The 20,149-nt window shown below is 40.5% G+C and overlaps 1 protein-coding gene across 1 annotated transcript; it reads left to right on the top strand.

Annotated features, from left to right (window-relative positions):
* The first annotated feature begins 115 nt into the window (after nt 1-115).
* On the top strand, nt 116-13,783 carry LOC131953362 (cytochrome P450 3A43-like). Its single transcript, XM_059316518.1, has 12 exons — nt 116-281; nt 1,222-1,318; nt 1,704-1,756; nt 2,905-3,001; nt 3,549-3,674; nt 4,127-4,221; nt 4,847-4,998; nt 5,895-6,025; nt 7,542-7,673; nt 11,342-11,580; nt 12,085-12,228; nt 12,756-13,783. The coding sequence occupies exons 1-12, from the start codon at nt 223-225 to the stop codon at nt 13,639-13,641; spliced, it is 2,211 nt and encodes a 736-aa protein (XP_059172501.1). The 5' UTR covers nt 116-222; the 3' UTR covers nt 13,642-13,783.
* Nucleotides 13,784-20,149: the final 6,366 nt, after the last annotated feature.

The following is a 20,149-nucleotide window of genomic DNA, read 5'->3' as shown; positions in this document are numbered from 1 at the left end:
TTATCTCCACGTTGACGTCACAACGTGAACAACGCCTTTTCATTGGTGGATTCTGTATGGCAACGGAACCTCGAGAATGGTATTTAATGAATGCGAGTGTTTCAACTGCAGTTTAAAAATTTGGCCTACACTCCGGCCAAATGTCGTGAACTATATTCTAAAGTAGATAATTGAAAATTTAAACCTTAACCTAAGAAAACTAACGAAACAACAAAACCCAAGATGCTTATTACATCAACACTGCTGGGCATTACAGTGCTTTTGGGCTATGTGTTTTATAGGTATGTAATGCTATATTTTTTGTAAAAATCTTTCCTTCATGTTGGTTTTATCATCATCTTTTCCTGTTCGTGCCCAAGACACATGATGCAGATGTAGAGACAATGATATCGGCCTTTGAGAGACAGTGTGGTCGGCACTATGGACATTTGCCTGTGCTTCCCTAACGTGAGTCAGGTACCCATCAGAGCTGGGTGGACTCAGAGACGTTCTACAGACACGAGCTCGGAATCCGAACTCGCGACTTTCGAGGTAGCGGCCGTGAGCTCTACCGTTCGACCACTCCGTCAACTCTTGTTGGTTTACTATACATTATATTAAAAAAAAAGATTTTAGTTGAATAAAAATGTCCGACCTTCACAAATTCAAAATGATATGCGAAGTGTATGTTGTTCTATATAGCTCAGTTTGTTTCATGCATATCTCCGAAGGGATTGAAGCAATGACCCCCATCCCCAGTGCCCACCGGAGCACATCCACCGCCCCCAAACAAAATGGAATATATATATATATATATATATATATATATATATATATATATATATATATATATATATATATATATATATATATATATATATATAATGTATATAGAAAATATATACTTTAATCAGTGTCTGTCCCCAGGAAAATGCAATTGCACACCCCACCCTAATACGTTTCTATTGCCCCCACCCCTTCTGAGAAAAAATGTCTAAAAGAAATTCTTATATAGTTAGATGGGTTACATTTTTATTTAACCACTGTACATGCATTTTTATATAAATAAACTCTCAATTTCACCCTGTAATGAAAAGAAAATCTCAGTGCCACATCTCTCTATCTCTTCAACACACCATCAAATGTCAATGAAAGTCTAGTTCGGTTTCTAGACAATGTTTTCTTTTATACTCCACAACTTTCGTCTATCATTCAATTCTTGCGCTCTTTGAAAACCCGCAGGCTCCGGAAAGAGACGATGACCATTTTCAAAAAGCTGGGGATCCCAGGCCCTGAGCCAAACTTCTTGTTTGGCAATCTATTGGAATTCCGGACAACGGTAAGGTCGAAACAGCTCACCCAGATTTACGGCAAAACGCCCTGGTGTTAGTGTAAGAGTTTTAGGTTTTGTGTGTTTATTTTAGACAGAATACTATTTGTAGCAAAGAAAAATGTTACGCCCATCCCATTATCAGGGACCTTTGGTTGAGCATTATCAGTGTCTATAACTAAAATTTATCCTGGACCCACATTTGAACATTATCCCAGTCTTCTGATTAATTAAACATTATCATTTCACCCCGTCTGAACATCTTCTTGGTCCTTGAAGAAAACTATAACATTTATTTATTTTTTAGTTATAAGAGAAAACGTTAAATAGTTTCAAAAAGTAAAACATGGCAGAATGTAAAGTCATATTGTTTATACATTTGTCTGATCTGTAGCCGCTGTACAAGAAGCACCAAGAGTGGCGAGTCAAGTATGGTGAGACATTCGGGTAAGATTTAAACAAACCTTGATGTGAAGGTAAAATGTAATTTTTAGAACTGTAGAGCCAACGTAAATGAATTCATGCATCTTTTAAAGCAGAGTAGCGCATGTATGTGGTGGTGGTGATATGACTGCGTGAATGTGGGGGATCATTGTGACAAAATGAGATGGAGGGAGTGTAAGAAAAGTGACGTCAAACAAAAATATATCACGCTCTACTCAGATGAGTCTGTAAAAACGCATCCCATTCTTTAGCTGCTTGTCCCAAATTTCAGGATTTAAAAAAAAAATACTTTCATTACTTATTAAAACAATATTTGACACACAAAATAACTTTTAAATAATAGTAAAAACTAAAACTAAAATAAAACAGAAATATATTTTGATTGCGCCATATGATTGCTATTAGTATAAACTAAGATATTTAAAATAAGAATATCGGTAAATATTGGGGTAGGCTATGCTAGGCTAGAATGTTGTACTTAACATTTTTAAGCTCCCAGTTTTAAAATGATGTACAAAACATTTTTCAGCTCTCAGTTATAGAATGTTGTACTTAACATTTTTAAGCTCCCAGTTTTAAAATGATGTACAAAACATTTTTCAGCTCCCAGTTAGAGAATGTTGTACAAAACATTTTTCAGCTCCCAGTTATAGAATGTTGTACTTAACATTTTCCAATTTCCAGTTTTAGAATGTTGTACAAAATATTTTTCAGTTACTAATAAGAACCGACTCGTTTTAGAATGTTGTTCTTAACATTTTTTAGCTCCTAATTTTATAATGTTGTACAAAACATTTTCCAGTTCCCAGTGTTAGAATGTTGTGCTAAACATTTTTCCGCTAGTAAAAAGGACCGCCACCAGTTATAGAATGTTGTACTTAACATTTTTCAGCTCTCAGTTTTAGAATGTTGTACTAAACATTGTTCAGCTCTCAGTTTTAGAATGTTGTACTTAACATTTTTCAGCTCTCAGTTTTAGAATGTTGTACTTAACATTTTTCAGCTCTCAGTTTTAGAATGTTGTACTAAACATTGTTCAGCTCTCAGTTTTAGAATGTTGTACTTAACATTTTTCAGCTCTCAGTTTTAGAATGTTGTACTTAACATTTTTCTGTTCCCAGTTTTAGAATGTTGTACTTAACATTTTTCAGCTACTATGAAGGACCGACCCCAGTATTGGTGACGTCTGATGTGGTCATGCTAGAGGAAGTCTTCATCAAACAGTTCAACAATTTCCACGCCCGTAAGGTGAGGTCCACTTTACATTGGTTCTCTCTCTCTCTCACTTTATGTGTATGTCTGTGTATTTAGGGATTGGTAGCATTCGATGTTAATTACAGAGAACAAAGATAAAACAGAGAACGTAAAGAGTAAAGAGTAGTGAATAGGAATAAATGCAGTTCTTTTTGTTGGTAGAGCGTGATATTTTATAAGCTAGAAAAATACTTTATAGGCAATTTAATGCCTGGTTTTATATATAATTATATACATATCCAGAACCAGACTGCACTTATTCCAGTTATCTTCTGGTTTTCTTTTTCGAGATTAGTACCTAAACAATGGTGTATGCTAAATAACGAAGGCACCATGATAAAACGATTCGTGGCAATGCAATGACTCCTATCATTATTACACAGCAATACCATTGCACCAAATGCCTAATCCAAAAATATTAAAGAAAACAACACTTTAGAGCCTTGAAAATCGGAGTTTAAATAATCTGTGGAAGAGATATACCGTAGAAATAAACAAACAATTTTCATTTTTCCGTTGGTGATTTTGTTTTTCTCGTCAGCTGTGGCCGGTCCAGGTCGACCCAGACAAAGACGAAGACGTCCACATGTTTTTCGCCAGGGGCAAGAGATGGAAGCGGCTCAGGTCCGTGGTCAACCCTGCCTTCTCCGCGGCCAAGATAAGAAAGGTCTGGAATGTTCTGTATAGGAAGTAGCTGTGGGTCTTTGCTCGACGCCAAGCGTATTGTATCACTAGTCATATTCAAATTTATTCAAATTCAAATTTATTCAAACAACGGTTACAATTGTAGGCACAAAGGCCTTTTTTCACATTGGCCGTTTAAACAAATAAAACAATTCATATTCGCATCCGCATCTTTGCATAGTAATTTAGTCCATCTAAAACTTAGACCTAATATTAAAAAAAAATAGGTAACTAGTTAACTATAGTTAATTAATTAATGTATTCAGGTAAGATACTAATAGCCATCTGTGGACGGAATTTACGTTTTTAAATACAAAACATTTCACGCGCCTAAACCAATATTGAGTTGTTTTTGTTTTATTCTTTCCCCACATTCCTCTCTAACCTTCACCCCCACCACTCCCCCACCCCGCCATACCCCCCCCCCAATTCCAGATGACGCCAACAGTAAACGAGTGCATCAACCACCTCCTTGACGTCATCAGGGACACGGCCAACGCCACGTCACACAAGACGGTCGAGCTTGTTGAGTAAGTCAGGTGGTCACTAGTTCCACCGGTTAGCCCTTCAGGTTACAAACTTTATAAAGGGTAACATTTCAATGTTATGTTGAGCAGTGTTTCTTTCAGACATTTTTCTCCGAAGGGGGGGAGGGGGGGGGGCACGTGAATTATCAGGGGGGGGGGGGGGGGGGGCGGAGTACATTTTCTGGAGGAGGGGGACGGACACAGGTAAAAGTATATATTTTCTATATAGATTAATTTCATTCGTAAGGTGGGGGCAGCAACCGTTCTTCGGGCGGGGAGGGGTGGGAAGGGGAAGGGGGGATGTCTGAAAGAAACTTTGAACACAACTCAGTTACGGGCAGGGCTAAGACTTTCGTACAACTGCTAGTTTTAGGGTCAGATTAGGCATGTTTACGGCATTAACAAGCTCGAGACCAATTAGTGTATTTTAAAGAAATCAAGTATTATTTTTTTAAAATAAAAGATCAGAAATATTCAGAAATGAAATTTTATTTAATAACGAACTATTAATTTTTTTAATATGAAAATGATCTTGAAAATATTTTTTACACATTATATTCACTGCAAGGATAATAAACCAAATAATTTTAAAGTAATTTTTTTTACTTTTTCGTCTTTAAATTTTCAGTCTATTCCGTCGCCTTACCCTGGACACTATATTAAGATGTGAAGTTGGCATTGAAAGAAACTCTTTGAAAAACCCTGACGACATGTTTTTGAAGCACTGCAAGGGTGTCATTGACGACACGGCCAAAATGCCTTGGCTCTATTTGTTGGGATGTGAGTTGTTTCTTTTATAAGTTGGAACATTCTGTCGGAAATTGCTTTTGACAGATAAAATATAATTTGAGTTTTAGGAAACTAAAATCGCAATTCAGTTTCAGACAATAAAAATCGAATTGAATTTTAAACAATCGAAATAGCTTTATATTTTAACAAAAAGAAATAGAGACATCTGTTAAAAACGTCTGATAAAGCAAATTGGATCTTATCGTGAATGATACATTTTTTAATAAATTGAAACAATATTAAAATTATCTGATTTTTTTTTATTAGTGTCTAATATAGAAATAAGCAGATTGCAACTTCTAATAAGCCGAAAGTGTCTGTTTGAAAGAGAGATCTCCAAAAATGTTGCAGCAGAGGCGTAGCGACCCTTCCCGGCGCCCGGGGACATACTTTCAATTTGGCGCCCCCCTCGGGAGCAAATTTTCGATTTGCACCCCCCCTCGAACTTTTCATTTGCACCCCCCCCCCCCCTCAAACTTTCGATTTGCAACCCCCTCTCGAACTTTTCATTTGCACCCCCCTCCTCAAACTTTCGATTTGCACCACCCCTCGAACTTTTCATTTGCAACCCCCCCTCCTCAAACTTTCAATTTGGCGCCCCCTAAGGTCGGCGCCCGGGGACATATGTCCCCCCCGCACCCCCTCGCTACGCCTCTGTGTTGCACGCCCCTGATCTCGGAAAACAACAATTAAAAAAACCTGAAAAAAAAACAAAAAGAAATATGGCGTTACGCAATTAAAAATAAAAGTAAAATATGCACATAATACAAAAATTTGTGTGGCATTATACTACATAAAATTAATTACAATATGGAAGGTCTAAGATACCCAATCAAAGAGGAGTGAACACAGTTAATTAACAACATTTAAAAATGTATTTCTCCCAGTTCTTTTCCCAACCTTGCACGTGATTTGGATCCACATTTACAAGTTTCTCCACAACATCCAGTTCAACCCGGTATTTTGGTTGGAGGACAAGATGAGGGAGGTTGTTGTCATGAGGAGAAATATGGCTGATGTAAGTGTTAGAATAGGGAGAAATATGGCGGATGGAAGTGTTAGAATTATGAGAAGTATGGCGGACGTGTGTTAGAATAGGGAGAAATATGGCGGACGGAAGTTTTTAGGGAGAAATATGGCGGATGTAAGTGTTTAAATAGGGAGAAATATTGCGGACGTAAGTCTTAAAATAGGGAGAAATATGGCGGATGTAAGTATGTAGAGAAAAATATGGCGGACGTGAGTTTTTAGAGAGAAATATGGCGGACGTGAGTTTTTAGAGAGAAATATGGCGGACGTGAGTTTTTAGAGATGGGAGAAATATGGAGGACGTAAGCTTTTAGGGAGAAATATGGCGGGTGTAAGTCTTAAAATAGGGAGAAATATGGCGAACGGAAGTTTTTAGAGAGAAATATGGCGGATGTAAGTGTTTAAATAGGGAGAAATATTGCGGACGTAAGTCTTAAAATAGGGAGAAATATGGCGGACGTAAGTCTTAAAATAGGGAGAAATATGGCGGACGTAAGTCTTAAAATAGGGAGAAATATGGCGGACGTAAGTCTTAAAATAGGGAGAAATATGGCGGACGTAAGTCTTAAAATAGGGAGAAATATGGCGGACGTAAGTCTTAAAATAGGGAGAAATATGGCGGATGTAAGTATGTAGAGAGAAATATGGCGGACGTGAGTTTTTAGAGATGGGAGAAATATGGAGGACGTAAGCTTTTAGGGAGAAATATGGCGGATGTAAGCCTTAAAATAGGGAGAAATATGGTGGACGTAAGTCTTAAAATAGGGAGAAATATGGCGGATGTAAGTATGTAGAGAGAAATATGGCGGACGTGAGTATTTAGGGAGAAATATGGAGGACGTAAGCTTTTAGAGAGAAATATGGCGGATGTAAGTTTTTAGAGAGAAATTTGAGGGTTTAAGTCATTAAAGTATTGAGAAATATGGCGGATGTAAGTGTTAAACTAGAGAGAAATATTGAACTCGATTTTGAACACCCCCCCCCCCCCCCCCCCCCCCCGCCTCTCATAACGAAATCCTTCCTACGCCACTGGTAGAATATGATACGATTAGCGATAGATGTGTAATTAATTGTTGCTGGTATTTATGACGGTTGAGAGTTAACTTAAGTGACTCTAGTCCTTGGTATTTTGATTTTGTAATGGGGGGGGGGGGGGGGGAGAGGGCCCAGCACCTCCATGCACCCATAAGCTGATGGCTTCAGACGCAGAGAACTAATAATTAGGCTCATCGGGTGGCCTATCTAGACGCTTGACAATAAAATATATGTGAACAAGGTTATGATTTTTGTTTACCTCCCCTGACATAATCAAAGCGAGTCATCTTCCTTTATTAACTTTAACTGATGATCATATTGGTCAAATTCTAGTTCGCCCTGAAATATTCACGCGCTTCGATGCATCATTGAAATTGTACTTTACGCCCAACTAATAAAGTATTCTTTATTTTTTAAAGAATAAAATTACCTTTTTATTTAAATGTTTTTTTTAAAACTCGCCTCTACAGAAGGGACGAGCCGACTTGATGCAGCAAATGTTGGACGCCCAGTTTGATGCAAGTAGCTTCATCCAACTGGAGACGGAGGAGGCGAAGATCAATAACCCGTACAAGAAAACTTTGAGATCTATGACAAACGAGGTATTTAGAAGAAAGTCGCCAAGACCTACGTATTGAAGCTGTTTCTTTTGTAAGAATCTTATCACAACCCCATCCCTGATTGCTATCTTAACCCCTAGTTAGGTCGTGAGCCTGAATAAAAAAAAAAGTCTTGGCAGGTCCCCTTCAAGTCATAAGACAAAAATAATAAAATACCTAGAAGTAAATTATATAACATGTGAGGTAACACTTGATAAGTGACCTCGGGTTATAAATCAGAGGTTCTTGAGCATTTTAGAGGAACTGAACTCCACAGAGGCGTAGCGATGGAGGGGGGGGGGGGGGCAGGGGGGGGACATATGTCCCCGGGCGCCGACCTTAGGGGGCGCCAAAAATGGGTTGGAAAAAGTAATAGAAAGTTTGAGGGGGGGGGGGTTGCAAATCAAGTCTGAAGGGGGGGGGGTGTGCAAATCGAAAGTTTGAGAGGGGGGGGGGGGGTGCAAATTGAAAGTTTGTCCCCGGGCGCCGGGAAGGGTCGCTACGCATCTGGAACTCCACCAGTTTCATTCACAGAACACTTCTAAATACTTACATCGTCCGTACTGACAAAATCCGATCGTGAATAGGGTGTGTACCAACCTCCGCTGAACCACTGAGATTGACCCAACGAAATCCTGATGTTCGATCGAACCTAGTTTAAGAACCACTGTTATAAAGGTATTGTATTGTTCGTTCAGTTTGCGCCAAGAGCTTGGTAGAATCACCTAATGACGTATGATTTCATCTCGGAAAAGTAAACGCAAGACATGTAAGCAATCGCGGGATCAAATTTCGACCACGACAACCCATGATTTTCTCTCCACCCCCCCGAATATCGAGTTCCACGCCACCCTCTAACTTTCTCTCCTCCCCCAGGTAAACGTTTCCCACGCCCTAACATTTTTTTACCCCTAGGAAATCGTGTCCCAGGCCTCACACGCCACCCCTAACTTTCTCTCCACCCCCAGCAAAACGAGTCCCACGCCACCCCCTAAATTTCTCTCCACACCCAGGAAATCATGTCCCACGCCCTACACTCCACCCCCTAACTTTCTCTCCACCCCAAGGAAATCGTGTCACACCCCCTAACATTCTCTCCACCCCCGGAAATCGCGTCCCACCCCTAACCTTCTCTCCACCCCCAGGAAATCGCGTCCCACCCCCTAACTTTCTCCCCACCCCCAGGAAATCGCGTCTCACGCCCTAACTTTCTCCCCACCCCCAGGAAATCGCGTCCCACCCCCTAACTTTCTCCCCACCCCCAGGAAATCGCGTCCCACCCCTAACTTTCTCCCCACCGCCAGGAAATCGTGTCCCACGCCACGCCCTAACTTTCTCTCCACCCCCAGGAAATCGTGTCCCACCCCCTAACTTTTTCTCCACCCCCAGGAAATCGTGTCCCACCCCCTAACTTTCTCTCCACCCCCAGGAAATCGTGTCCCACCCCCTAACTTTCTCTCCACCCCCAGGAAATCGTGTCCCACCACCTAACTTTCTCTCCACCCCCAGGAAATCGTGTCCCACCCCTAACTTTCTCTCCACCCCCAGGAAATCGTGTCCCACGCCACCCCCCTAACTTTCTCTCCACCCCTAGGAAATCGTGTCCCACCCCCTAACTTTCTCTCCACCCCCAGGAAATAGTGCCCCACCCCCTAACTTTCTCTCCACCCCCAGGAACCCTAACTTTCTCTCCACCCCCAGGAAATCGTGTCCCACCCCCTAACTTTCCCTCCACCCCCAGAAATCGCGTCCCACGCCCTAACTTTCTCTCCACCCCCAGGAAATCGTGTCCCACCCTCTAACTTTCTCTCCACCCCCCGGAAATCGAGTCCCACGCCACGCCCTAACTTTCTCTCCACCCCCAGGAAATCGTGTCCCACGCCCTAACTTTCTCTCCACCCCCCGGAAATCGAGTCCCACGCCACGCCCTAACTTTCTCTCCACCCCCAGGAAATCGTGTCCCACGCCCTAACTTTCTCTCCACCCCCCGGAAATCGAGTCCCACGCCACGCCCTAACTTTCTCTCCACCCCCAGGAAATCGTGTCCCACGCCACCCCCTAACTTTCTCTCCACCCCCAGGAAATCGTGTCCCACGCTCTAACCTTCTCTCCACCCCCCCCCCCCCCCGGGAAATCGTGTCCCACCCCCTAACTTTCTCTCCACCCCCAGGAAATCGTGTCCCACGCCCTAACTTTCTCTCCACCCCCAGGAAATCGTGTCCCACGCCACCCCCTAACTTTCTCTCCACCCCCAGGAAATCGTGTCCCACCCCCAGGAAATCGTGTCCCACGCCCTAACTTTCTCTCCACCCCCAGGAAATCGTGTCCCACGCCACCCCCTAACTTTCTCTCCACCCCCAGGAAATCGTGTCCCACGCTCTAACCTTCTCTCCACCCCCGGGGAATCGTGTCCCACGCCCTAACTTTCTCTCCATCCCCAGGAAATCGTGTCCCACCCCCTAACTTTCTCTCCACCCCCAGGAAATCGTGTCCCACGCCCTAATTTTCTCTCCACCCCCGGGGAATCGTGTCCCACGCCCTAACTTTCTCTCCATCCCCAGGAAATCGTGTCCCACCCCCTAACTTTCTCTCCACCCCCAGGAAATCGTGTCCCACGCCCTAACTTTCTCTCCACCCCCAGGAAATCGTGTCCCACGCCTAACTTTCTCTCCATCCCCAGGAAGACGTGTCCCACGCCCTAACTTTCTCTTCACCCCCAGGAAATCACGTCCCACCCCCTAACTTTCTCTCCACCCCCAGGAAATCGTGTCCCACGCCCTAACTTTCTCTCCACCCCCAGGAAATCGTGTCCCACGCCCTAACCTTCTCTCCACCCCCAGGAAATCGTGACCCATCCCCTAACTTTCTCTCCACCCCCAGGAAATCGTGACCCATCCCCTAACCTTCTCTCCACCCCCAGGAAATCGTGTCCCACGCCCTAACTTTCTCTCCACCCCCCGGAAATCGTGTCCAACGCCACGCCCTAACTTTCTCTCCACCCCCAGGAAATCGTGTCCCACGCCCTAACTTTCTCTCCACCCCCCGGAAATCGTGTCCAACGCCACGCCCTAACTTCCTCTCCACCCCCAGGAAATCGTGCCCCACCCCCTAACTTTCTCTCCACCCCCAGGAAATCGTGTCCCACCCCCTAACTTTCTCTCCACCCCCCGGAAATCGTGTCCCACCCTTAACTTTCACTCCACCCCCAGGAAATCGTGTCCCATCCCCTAAATTTCTCTCCACCCCCCCCCCCCCCCGGAAATCGAGTCCCACACCACTCCCTAACTTTCTCTCCACCCCCGGAAATCGTGTCCCACGCCCTAACCTTCTCTCCACCCCCCGGAAATCGTGTCCCACACCACCCTCTAACTTTCTCTCCACCCCCGGAAATCGTGTCCCACGCCCTAACCTTCTCTCCACCCCCAGGAAATCGTGTCCCACGCCCTAACCTTCTCTCCACCCCCCGGAAATCGTGTCCCACACCACCCTCTAACTTTCTCTCCACCCCCGGAAATCGTGTCCCACGCCCTAACCTTCTCTCCACCCCCCAGGAAATCGTGTCCCACGCCCTAACCTTCTCTCCACCCCCAGGAAATCGTGCCCCACCCCCTAACTTTCTCTCCACCCCCAGGAAATCACGTCCCACCCCCTAACTTTCTCTCCACCCCCAGGAAATCGTGTCCCACGCCCTACTCTTCCTACTGGCCGGCTACGAGACGACGAGCACCACCCTGGCCTACATCTTCTTCGAGCTCTCCCTCAACCCCCAGATCCAGCAGCGGCTACGTCACGAGGTGATGACGGTCTTGCCCCGGGGGTACAGCAACATCGAGTACGACGATCTGAAGAAGTTGACCTACCTGGATTACGTCATTTGGGAAACCCTGAGGAAGTACCCACTGGCAAGCACGTACGTATAGCTATATCAGTTTTTAGGCCTTTTTTACACATCGGTAGTATAAAATTTTGGACAGGGTTAGTTCTAAACAAATTCAAAGACCCAGATGTTGTTAGGATTGGTTTTAGTTTTGGTGCCATTGTTATAAGCAAAGTTTCTTCCAGGCATCTCTTCGCCCCCCCCCAAAGTCTACCGCACCCCTCCCCCTAATGAAATGGAATGTGTATAGAACATATATACTTTTAAACAGTGTCCCCCCCCCCCCCCGGAAATTTTAGCTAAAATAACGTAACTTTAGTATTAACTCTAACCCTAACACCAACCCTAAATTAAAAAAAATATTCGTAATTAATCATCATGTAAAATGTTTTCACGGTTTTCACAAAATCTTTGTGATTTTGTAGGACTATTAAAATTTATATGAAGACCATTATCTCAAAATGTCATTTTCGTTTATTTCCTCATACAAAAACTTAAGAATTTCTTATCTAACATGATTACCCATGTTCTCCAAAGCGTGACCGCTAGACAATGCATGCATGACTGCACCATCCGGAACTTGAAGATCCCAGCTGGGATGCTCGTGCACGCAAACCTCTGGGACGTGCAGTACGACCCCAAACATTGGGGCGAGGATCCACACAGCTTTAACCCAATGAGGTGAGACCATCTGGGTATCATGTTGTAGTTTTTCTTTTGGGTGTTATTGATCCACGCAGCTTTAACCTAATGTGGTGAGACCACCTGTGTATCATGATGTAGTTTTTCTTTTGGGCGTCAGGTACAGCTTCAACCCAATGAGGTGAGATCCTCTAAATAAACGATTAAATCACCTTTAGGTGCTGCACCAAGTGACACCCGACCTAGCAACACCATTAGCACTAGGTGAGGGATGGGGGTGGAGGGAATAAAAAAGTTTTAGCTACATTTTGGTCATATACTGACTTCCATATTTTACAATATAATCAAACCATGCTCCAAAAATTGATTATAAACATAACGTAATGACTGGTAATTTTGGCTTATTAAGAAGGATGGAGAAAAAGCTATGATACTATAATACACATTTTAGCTTACATTTCTTTTAAAAATTGGCTTCCATGTTTTTGTGTTTCCCGAAGCGCATAACCCGAATACTTACCCTAACCTTAAACATACATCTGAACCTAACCCGTATATTTGTCTAGATTTATGCCGGAGCAGAGAAAAAAACGCCACCCCGCCTCGTGGATGCCATTCGGCGGTGGACCCCGGGCCTGTGCGGGCTTGAGGTTCGCTCTCCTGCAGCTCAAGATGGTCGTGGCGAAGGTTCTCAGGGACTTTGATTTCCACCCATCCGATAAACTCACCGTGCCACTGCCGCTCAAACAGGGGGCCACCATCCTCCCGTCCAGCGGGGTTCATCTTTCTGCTATGAGACGCGGCTCGGCCCTGACCGAAACTGGATTAAGACGAGGGTCAGTCTTGACAGGCATCCCACTGGCGGATTGGATCAACATCAGAAGAGCTTCACTGAAGGAGGAAGATTTTGGTCTCGAACGCTGCCCGGTTGATGTGGAGTTTGAGGAAGTTGTGACGACAAGCAGACGGGCGTCGGTAGCAGACGGGTTATCGTTTGGTAACAGCAGACGGAATTCCAGAGAAGAACGCGCTACACGAAGGAGCTCGATTCTTGAGGAGAAGCTCACAGTTCAAGGATTTGAGTTACTACGCCGATTTTCTAAAGCAGGGGAGAATAATCTTCTGGGGAATTCCTTCAGCGAAATGGAGAGCACAACTGGAAAGAGTTTCATGTCTCAGCGAGACAATGAAACGAACGCAAACATGGGTGTGTCGACTATGCCGGAAGACATCCTTGGAGAGATGCCACAGTTGAGGTCAAGAATAGTTCTCCGTCGGGGCTCGGCTGTGCCTGATCTGGAATCAGTGTCAGAGGCGGCGACCATCGAGGAGTTCAAACCAAGGGCGGCGCCTGTCATCGCGGAAATGGTCGACGGCATAACGGATGACGTGGAGTTCAAGAAGAAGCTGCAAGCTTGCAACAGGCTGTACAAGAGGCGTGGTTCCGGTTAAGCAGATGACTGTCACATCCGGCAGATAGAGAAGAAAACGCAATCAATTTTGCCGGAAAATACACCAAAAAAATAATTTAATGTTTAGTTGATATGAATGTTATGAATATGATAAAATTTCTACAAAATACAATCGTCATTATTACTGAAAAGATTACAGTAAAAATGTACTGACTGGGCGGTGTGCAAAAGGGAACACACACACTTTAACAGAAATGTAGTCTATAAATAATCAAGGGAGGTAAATTGTCAAAAAACCGTGACGCAATTTACGGACCCTTTATCCTAAGAAATATGCAGATGACTACGAAATATATTTTATGGGATAAGAGAATATAATAGAGGCGCCAAGATAGTTTATTTTTCAGTGAGGGACAAATTTTAAGTTTTGGTTTTTCAAAGTAGGTTAGGTATCAAAAAGCTTAGTCGCTATAAAAGGGGATTAAATTAAAAGAGAAACGTGTGAGTTCAAAACAGTTTCAGAAGTTGCAGGTATATTTTGGTTTAAAATAATTTTTTTAAAATTGTATTAACTTTAATCATAATCTACATTCTGTTTGATGAGTAATTAAGACCTAGAAAATCCATATTACAAATACTATTAACCATTGTGTGACTTAAAAACACGATTTCAATTTTTTTTAAAATAGAGAATACAAGAGTAACTTGTAAAACATTTTTTTTAAATCTACAGTAAACTTTAAACAGAATTGTTAAGAGGCAAAAACCGCTTTGTAAAAGTTATTATGAGTTCATACTATTTTACTAAACAGACTATGTAACTTTGCTTTAATACTTAGTAAACATTTAAAAAAAATAGAGTGTAATGTAATATAGAAATTCAGTACTTTATAATATTTTGGCTAAATGAAAGGCCTTTAAAGTTGAACTGATTCATCAAGGATTCTAACATTGATTAAAAACATGATTTGAAATAAAAAACATTTCTTATTTTAATTTGAATTTTAGACGTCTTTTTTTTTTTTTAAATGGATGTATGTGATGTGGTCCAAAAGGCTGCCCTAAATGAGATCACCAAATGATAGGTGATTAATATACCTTAGTGAAATATGAAATAAAGCATAGATGGATCCAGTGGCGTAGCCAGGATAGTCTCAATGGGGGGGGGGGGGGGGTCCAATTTTTACCCGGGACAAACTTTCGATTTGCACCCCCCCCTCAAACTTTCGATTTCCACCCCCTCTCAAACTTTCGATTTGCACCCCCCCCCCCTCAAACTTTCGATTTGCACCCCCCCCCCCTCAAACTTTCGATTTGCACCCCCCTCAAACTTTCGATTTGCACCCCCCTCATACTTTATATATATATACCGAGGGGCCTATGGGGGGGTTATGGCCCCCCTAACCCCCCCACCTGCGTACGCCACTGGATGGATCGGATCTAGGCGAGACGTTCAACGCGGCATGATAGTTCTTAATGCTGGACGATAAAATACTAACCTCATTAGAATCGACCCCCCCCCCCCCTATAAAAGAAACACCCGTGCCGAAAGAAAGTGTCCGGCCAGTGTTTTTTTTTTTCAAACTTTTTTTCCAAGGGGGAGGGGGGGGGGGGGTCGAACACTGGTAAAAGAATTTATTTTGTTTATAAATCATATTTTGTTCATGACTGGGACAGTAGCGTAGCGAGGGGGGGGGGACATATATCCCCGGGCGCCGACCTTAGGGGGCGCCAAAATGGGTTGGAAAAATAAATTGAAAGGTTGAGGGGGGTGCAAATTGAAAGTTTGAGGGGGGGGGGGTGCGAATCGAAATCTTGAGGGGGGGGGGGTGCAAATCGAAAGTTTGAGTGGGAGGGGGTGCAAATCGAAATCTTGAGGGGGGGGGATGCAAATCGAAAAGTTTGTCCCCGGGCGCCGGGAAGGGTCGCTGCGCCTCTGGATTGGGAAAGGTGGGGAGGGGAGGGACTGTAGACGTGCTTCGGAGGGGGAGGGGTACGAGATGATGTGATGGTAACAGTTTGAAAGCGTTCACTGTGGCATGAGGTGGTAACATTATATAAGAAAAAAAAATTGTCTTCAAATGGAAATTAAAAAAAAAATAAAAAAAAAAACCTTCATAAAAACACGCGGTTAAAAGTACTCCAATAGGACTTTATTAGTAAGGAAGTTGGTCGCTGACACGTTTTAGCAACTATTTTCTTTAGAACGTTTTTTTAACGTTTTATTTTCTATTTTTTTGCATGCAGGCTTAGAATTTTTGGTTATGCTTGAAGTCTTCAATCTCAAGCACGTTTACTGATATGTAGGCATATTGGTTGTCTACCTTTACATTACAAATAGGCCCCTACATCAAGTAGTAGGTCTATATCCACAATTTTTTTACATGTAGCCAGTCTATTGAAACATTTTTATTACAATTTAAAAAAAAAGCAACCTTTAAAATTCAAAATTTCTGCCGAGATTGTTTTTATATTAGTATTAGTTATTTAAAATGCAATTATGACATCTCATTTTACTACGCCACTCCCCCCCCCCCCTTTCTCCGTCACTAAGGTCCGCACCCATACTCCAAGATCATAAGGTAATTCAGTGGCGTAGCCAGGATCGTCTCAAGGGGGGGGTCCAATTTTTACCCGGGGACAAACTTTCGATTTGCACCCCCCCTCAAACTTTCGATTTGCACCCCCCCCCCCCCCCTCAAACTTTCGATTTGCACCCCCCCCTCAAACTTTCGATTTGCACCCCCCCTCAAACTTTCGATTTGCACCCCCCCCCTCAAACTTTCGATTTGCACCCCCCCCCCTCAAACTTTCGATTTGCACCCCCCCCTCAAACTTTCGATTTGCACCCCCCCCCTCATACTTTTTCTATATACCGAGGGGTCTATGGGGGGGTTATGACCCCCCCTAACCCCCCCCTGCCTACGCCACTGAGGTAATTGATATGCTTTTGGATTTCCTTAAGCATTCTGTGTACAAATACATATTTAAAAAGCATGGTAGGGTTTATTGGCCTTGTCAACACAATCTCAAAAGCACCTTCCGTGTGGGGGTCTACGTCATTACACAAACATGCCCAAACAACGGCCTGTTTTAATCTTCAACTGCGGAGAGCGCACCTCACAAGAGGGCGTTATCACTAATGTATGTACAAGTAAGATAAAGGGGAATAAGTAAACTGGAGATTTTCTAAAGCACTTGAGATCATCTTCAATTGAAAATAAAGAAGTAAATAGCTATAAATAAAATATGAAGGGCTATCAAACAGAATAAAAGAAAAGGGTGTAGAGAATCTACAAGTTTTTCTTTTTCCTTGTCATTCACTTGTAGAAAAACAAAAGCAGACTTTAAAACTAGCTTTAAAATTAAAATAAACACCATGAATAGTATCAATATATCTCTTTATTTATGCATAAAATGATTAGTGTTTTATTGACAGACACTAATGATTTGACAATAAAATATGTACACATTTAAAAAAAAAAAAGAAACACAATGTTTGTTGCAAGAATCTGAGTACTCAAAAACATGTTTTTAGTCTAGACAGGCTTAGAAAAATGATCTGTTTAGCTAAGACTTAAAACCAGTTGTTTTAAACAAGTTATACACACACGAAAAATGTTTTTATAGAGAGCTTTGAACTTTGTTTTTAAAATGGTAAAGGTGTGTTGAAACTGTTTTAAGTTGACTTAATGAGACATGCCATAATGCAACGGTTTAAAGAAGTTGTGTGATGCCTGATGGGATACACTCACCCCAAGAACATATACAAATATATATACCCAATAATTGTTTTTTTTAATAATATTCAAAACTATATAATACACCATCTTTTTAAAAATTTCAATTTTTTAAATTTATCTAGCTTAATAAAGTTGTGATAAAAATATACCTATATATAAAACATCATCTTTTGTTTTTGTTGTGTATAAAAAAAATCTCAATAAACTTTCAACATAATAGCTAAAAATATTTAAAACAGACTGACCCTAGACATATCTCGGAATGATTCCAGTGGTGAAAAAAATATTCATACCTGTTGCCATATTAAATCAAGACAATTTTTCAGTTTTGCATGTTATTTTTTAAATTTCTTATTAAACAACATAAGCTGGGATGAGTTTGACCATCCATGCCATTTAGGTATTTCTTGTAATGTTTTACAACATAAGAAATCATAAGTGTATCTGATACTTTAAAGTAATTGTGCAGATGGTGAAAGGAAAACCATAAAAAAAATATCTAATAGACTTGTTACATATATTTGAACAGATTTTCATTTTAAAAATTCAGATCATGATTAAGACAAACTGGATGTGGATATGTTTGAAAAGATGCACTCCATTTAATGTTATACATCTGCAAAAGTTATTGAATTTACACTTATTTTTTTTTTAAATTAATAAATAAAAAAAAAAAGCTCAGCCTACCAATTTTAAATCTAAAAATGCCTTAAAACTATTGGTAATTATGTTTAGATGACGTAATAATATTTTAAACAAAGGAAAACAGGTTGATGATAAAAAAATATATATAATACATTTGATAAAACTACACCATTTAGTCTGTGTAAAAAAATCTGGGGTTTACAATAAAAAAGAGGCTCTATAGTTTCACAGATGTACTAATATCAATAAGTAGGAAATATGCATATAATATCAAGATAAATAGGAACATGGGGAAATCTGTACGTACCTAAACAGCAACAAAACAATTGAAGCAAGTAGAAAAATAAAATATAGACATCTGAAAAAAAAACAACCAAAAAAACAAACAATGAAATGTTGCAAAGTTTGATTCACAAATTTTGTTGTAACAAAATGAACATACATGAATGTGAATGAAGAGTAGTTGGATTCACCATTGCTTGAAGTACTAGACAGAATTATCACAACATATTGCATTGGATTGTTGCTTTGCTGTAGCAGTGAAATAAAAAATTATTGATGGTTTCTACATAAACGTATTAAGTTAACACTAGTTGTCAAATATATATTGACAGACTTTTTTTTTTATTATATAAACACTTCTGGGCGTTTTACCTAAAAAGCTGAATTTTTATGCATGGTACAAAAATAAAATTCCTAAATAATTTTTAAAAAAATCCTATAAACAACATTTAAGCAAATAAAAGTAATTGAATTGATACACGACACCCATTCTTGCCTTAAAAAAAATTTGGCTTCGTCTTGTTACAAGACAGGTAGAGAAAACATCATTCACTGTCACACAAACAATAACTTTCTCCCAACTCTATCATGGCTTAAGTATTGGAAAAATGGATACAGTTAACAAAATAAAATTATAACGAATATGCAACCAATGTATGTTTACTGTGGTTATCAACATTCACTGTCTAAAGCATTTATTACTGATGTTATATTCAAGATGAAGGCATTTTAGGGAAAGTGTAAATATGTTGCTTTTAATAATTAGCTATCACAAAATTCAAGCAAATTTCTTTCTATAATTACATTTATGATTAAAATTTCTAAATATGACAGCAGGTGACCACAAGAGAACAAATATTCACTCTGAAAATTAGTGTTAGTAAAATTCTTTATAAAAATATTATATATCTTTGCTGTATTTAAAAAAAAAAAAACACATTAAACAAAAGTGGTTTAAATGGAATTTTGATGAGTTAAAATTATATTGAAGTTTTACAATAAGAAAATAGGATTTTTCATAAATATACTTTAATTTTGTTATTTTTAAAAATGAACTGTTAATTTTTGCATTAATGCTATTTGTCCTTGTCAGTAAGATATACCTCTTTTATTTGAAATACCCATAAAATGAACTTTCAAACTATGATATGCAAATTTAATCAAGGACCTAGTCAAATGCAAACCTTTTAATTAACTAGTAAAACAAGTATCTTAAGATTGGTGGTAGGGGGTAAAACCTCAAATGTATATCACTTATATAAAAAAACTTGTTTTTAAAAAACAAATAAAGATGTAACTATTGTTAACAAACTATCTGAACATTTTTTTATGCCAGAAAACAAGATCTATAGCCAAAAGATTTGTCATTTTAATTTTAAATAAATAACTTTCCAAAAAAAAATAATAAAATAAATTGAAATAGCTAATTATTAAGGAAAACCTCACTGAGTTAAAAAAGTACTAAGGAAAAAACCCAGCAAAAATAGACCCTAAGACATCAAATAGCATTTAGATTATATCTGTGTTAACATCTTTAGGAGCCATAAGATATGAGGTACTGTGCTGTTCTATAGCATCACACTGCTATTGCTAACTTGTTAGTTTGAAACAAAAAAAAAACAATAGGTTAGTCAAGAAGCATTATAAGCACATGTTCATGCATAGTTAACTGCATTAATTGTCATGACAGTGTAGGCAGACAAATAAAAAGCTTTAAAGACCATCTTAGAGAAGACAACTTTTCTTACAAACTAGCATAAACATTTCTTAACTAAAGTAAACTTCTTAGTAAAACATTTTTTACCTACAAAAATTAATCCTAAACATCTGTTTATTATGCTGTTATGGTAGTTTACACACTATTTGACTAAACATGAC

Source organism: Physella acuta, unplaced genomic scaffold (assembly GCF_028476545.2).
Source record: "Physella acuta isolate Inbredline_101_S28 unplaced genomic scaffold, ASM2847654v3 ptg000917l, whole genome shotgun sequence".
Lineage (NCBI taxonomy): Eukaryota > Metazoa > Mollusca > Gastropoda > Physidae > Physella > Physella acuta.
This window is presented reverse-complemented; position numbering and strand designations above follow the sequence as displayed.

Coding starts and splice junctions, on each gene's coding strand:
- LOC131953362 (XM_059316518.1), top strand. CDS start 223: ATGCTTATTACATCAACACTGCTGGGCATTACAGTGCTTTTGGGCTAT. Junction 1,319..1,703: donor TATTGGAATTCCGGACAACG/GTAAGGTCGAAA, acceptor TCTGATCTGTAG/CCGCTGTACAAGAAGCACCA. Junction 3,002..3,548: donor ACAATTTCCACGCCCGTAAG/GTGAGGTCCACT, acceptor TTTTCTCGTCAG/CTGTGGCCGGTCCAGGTCGA.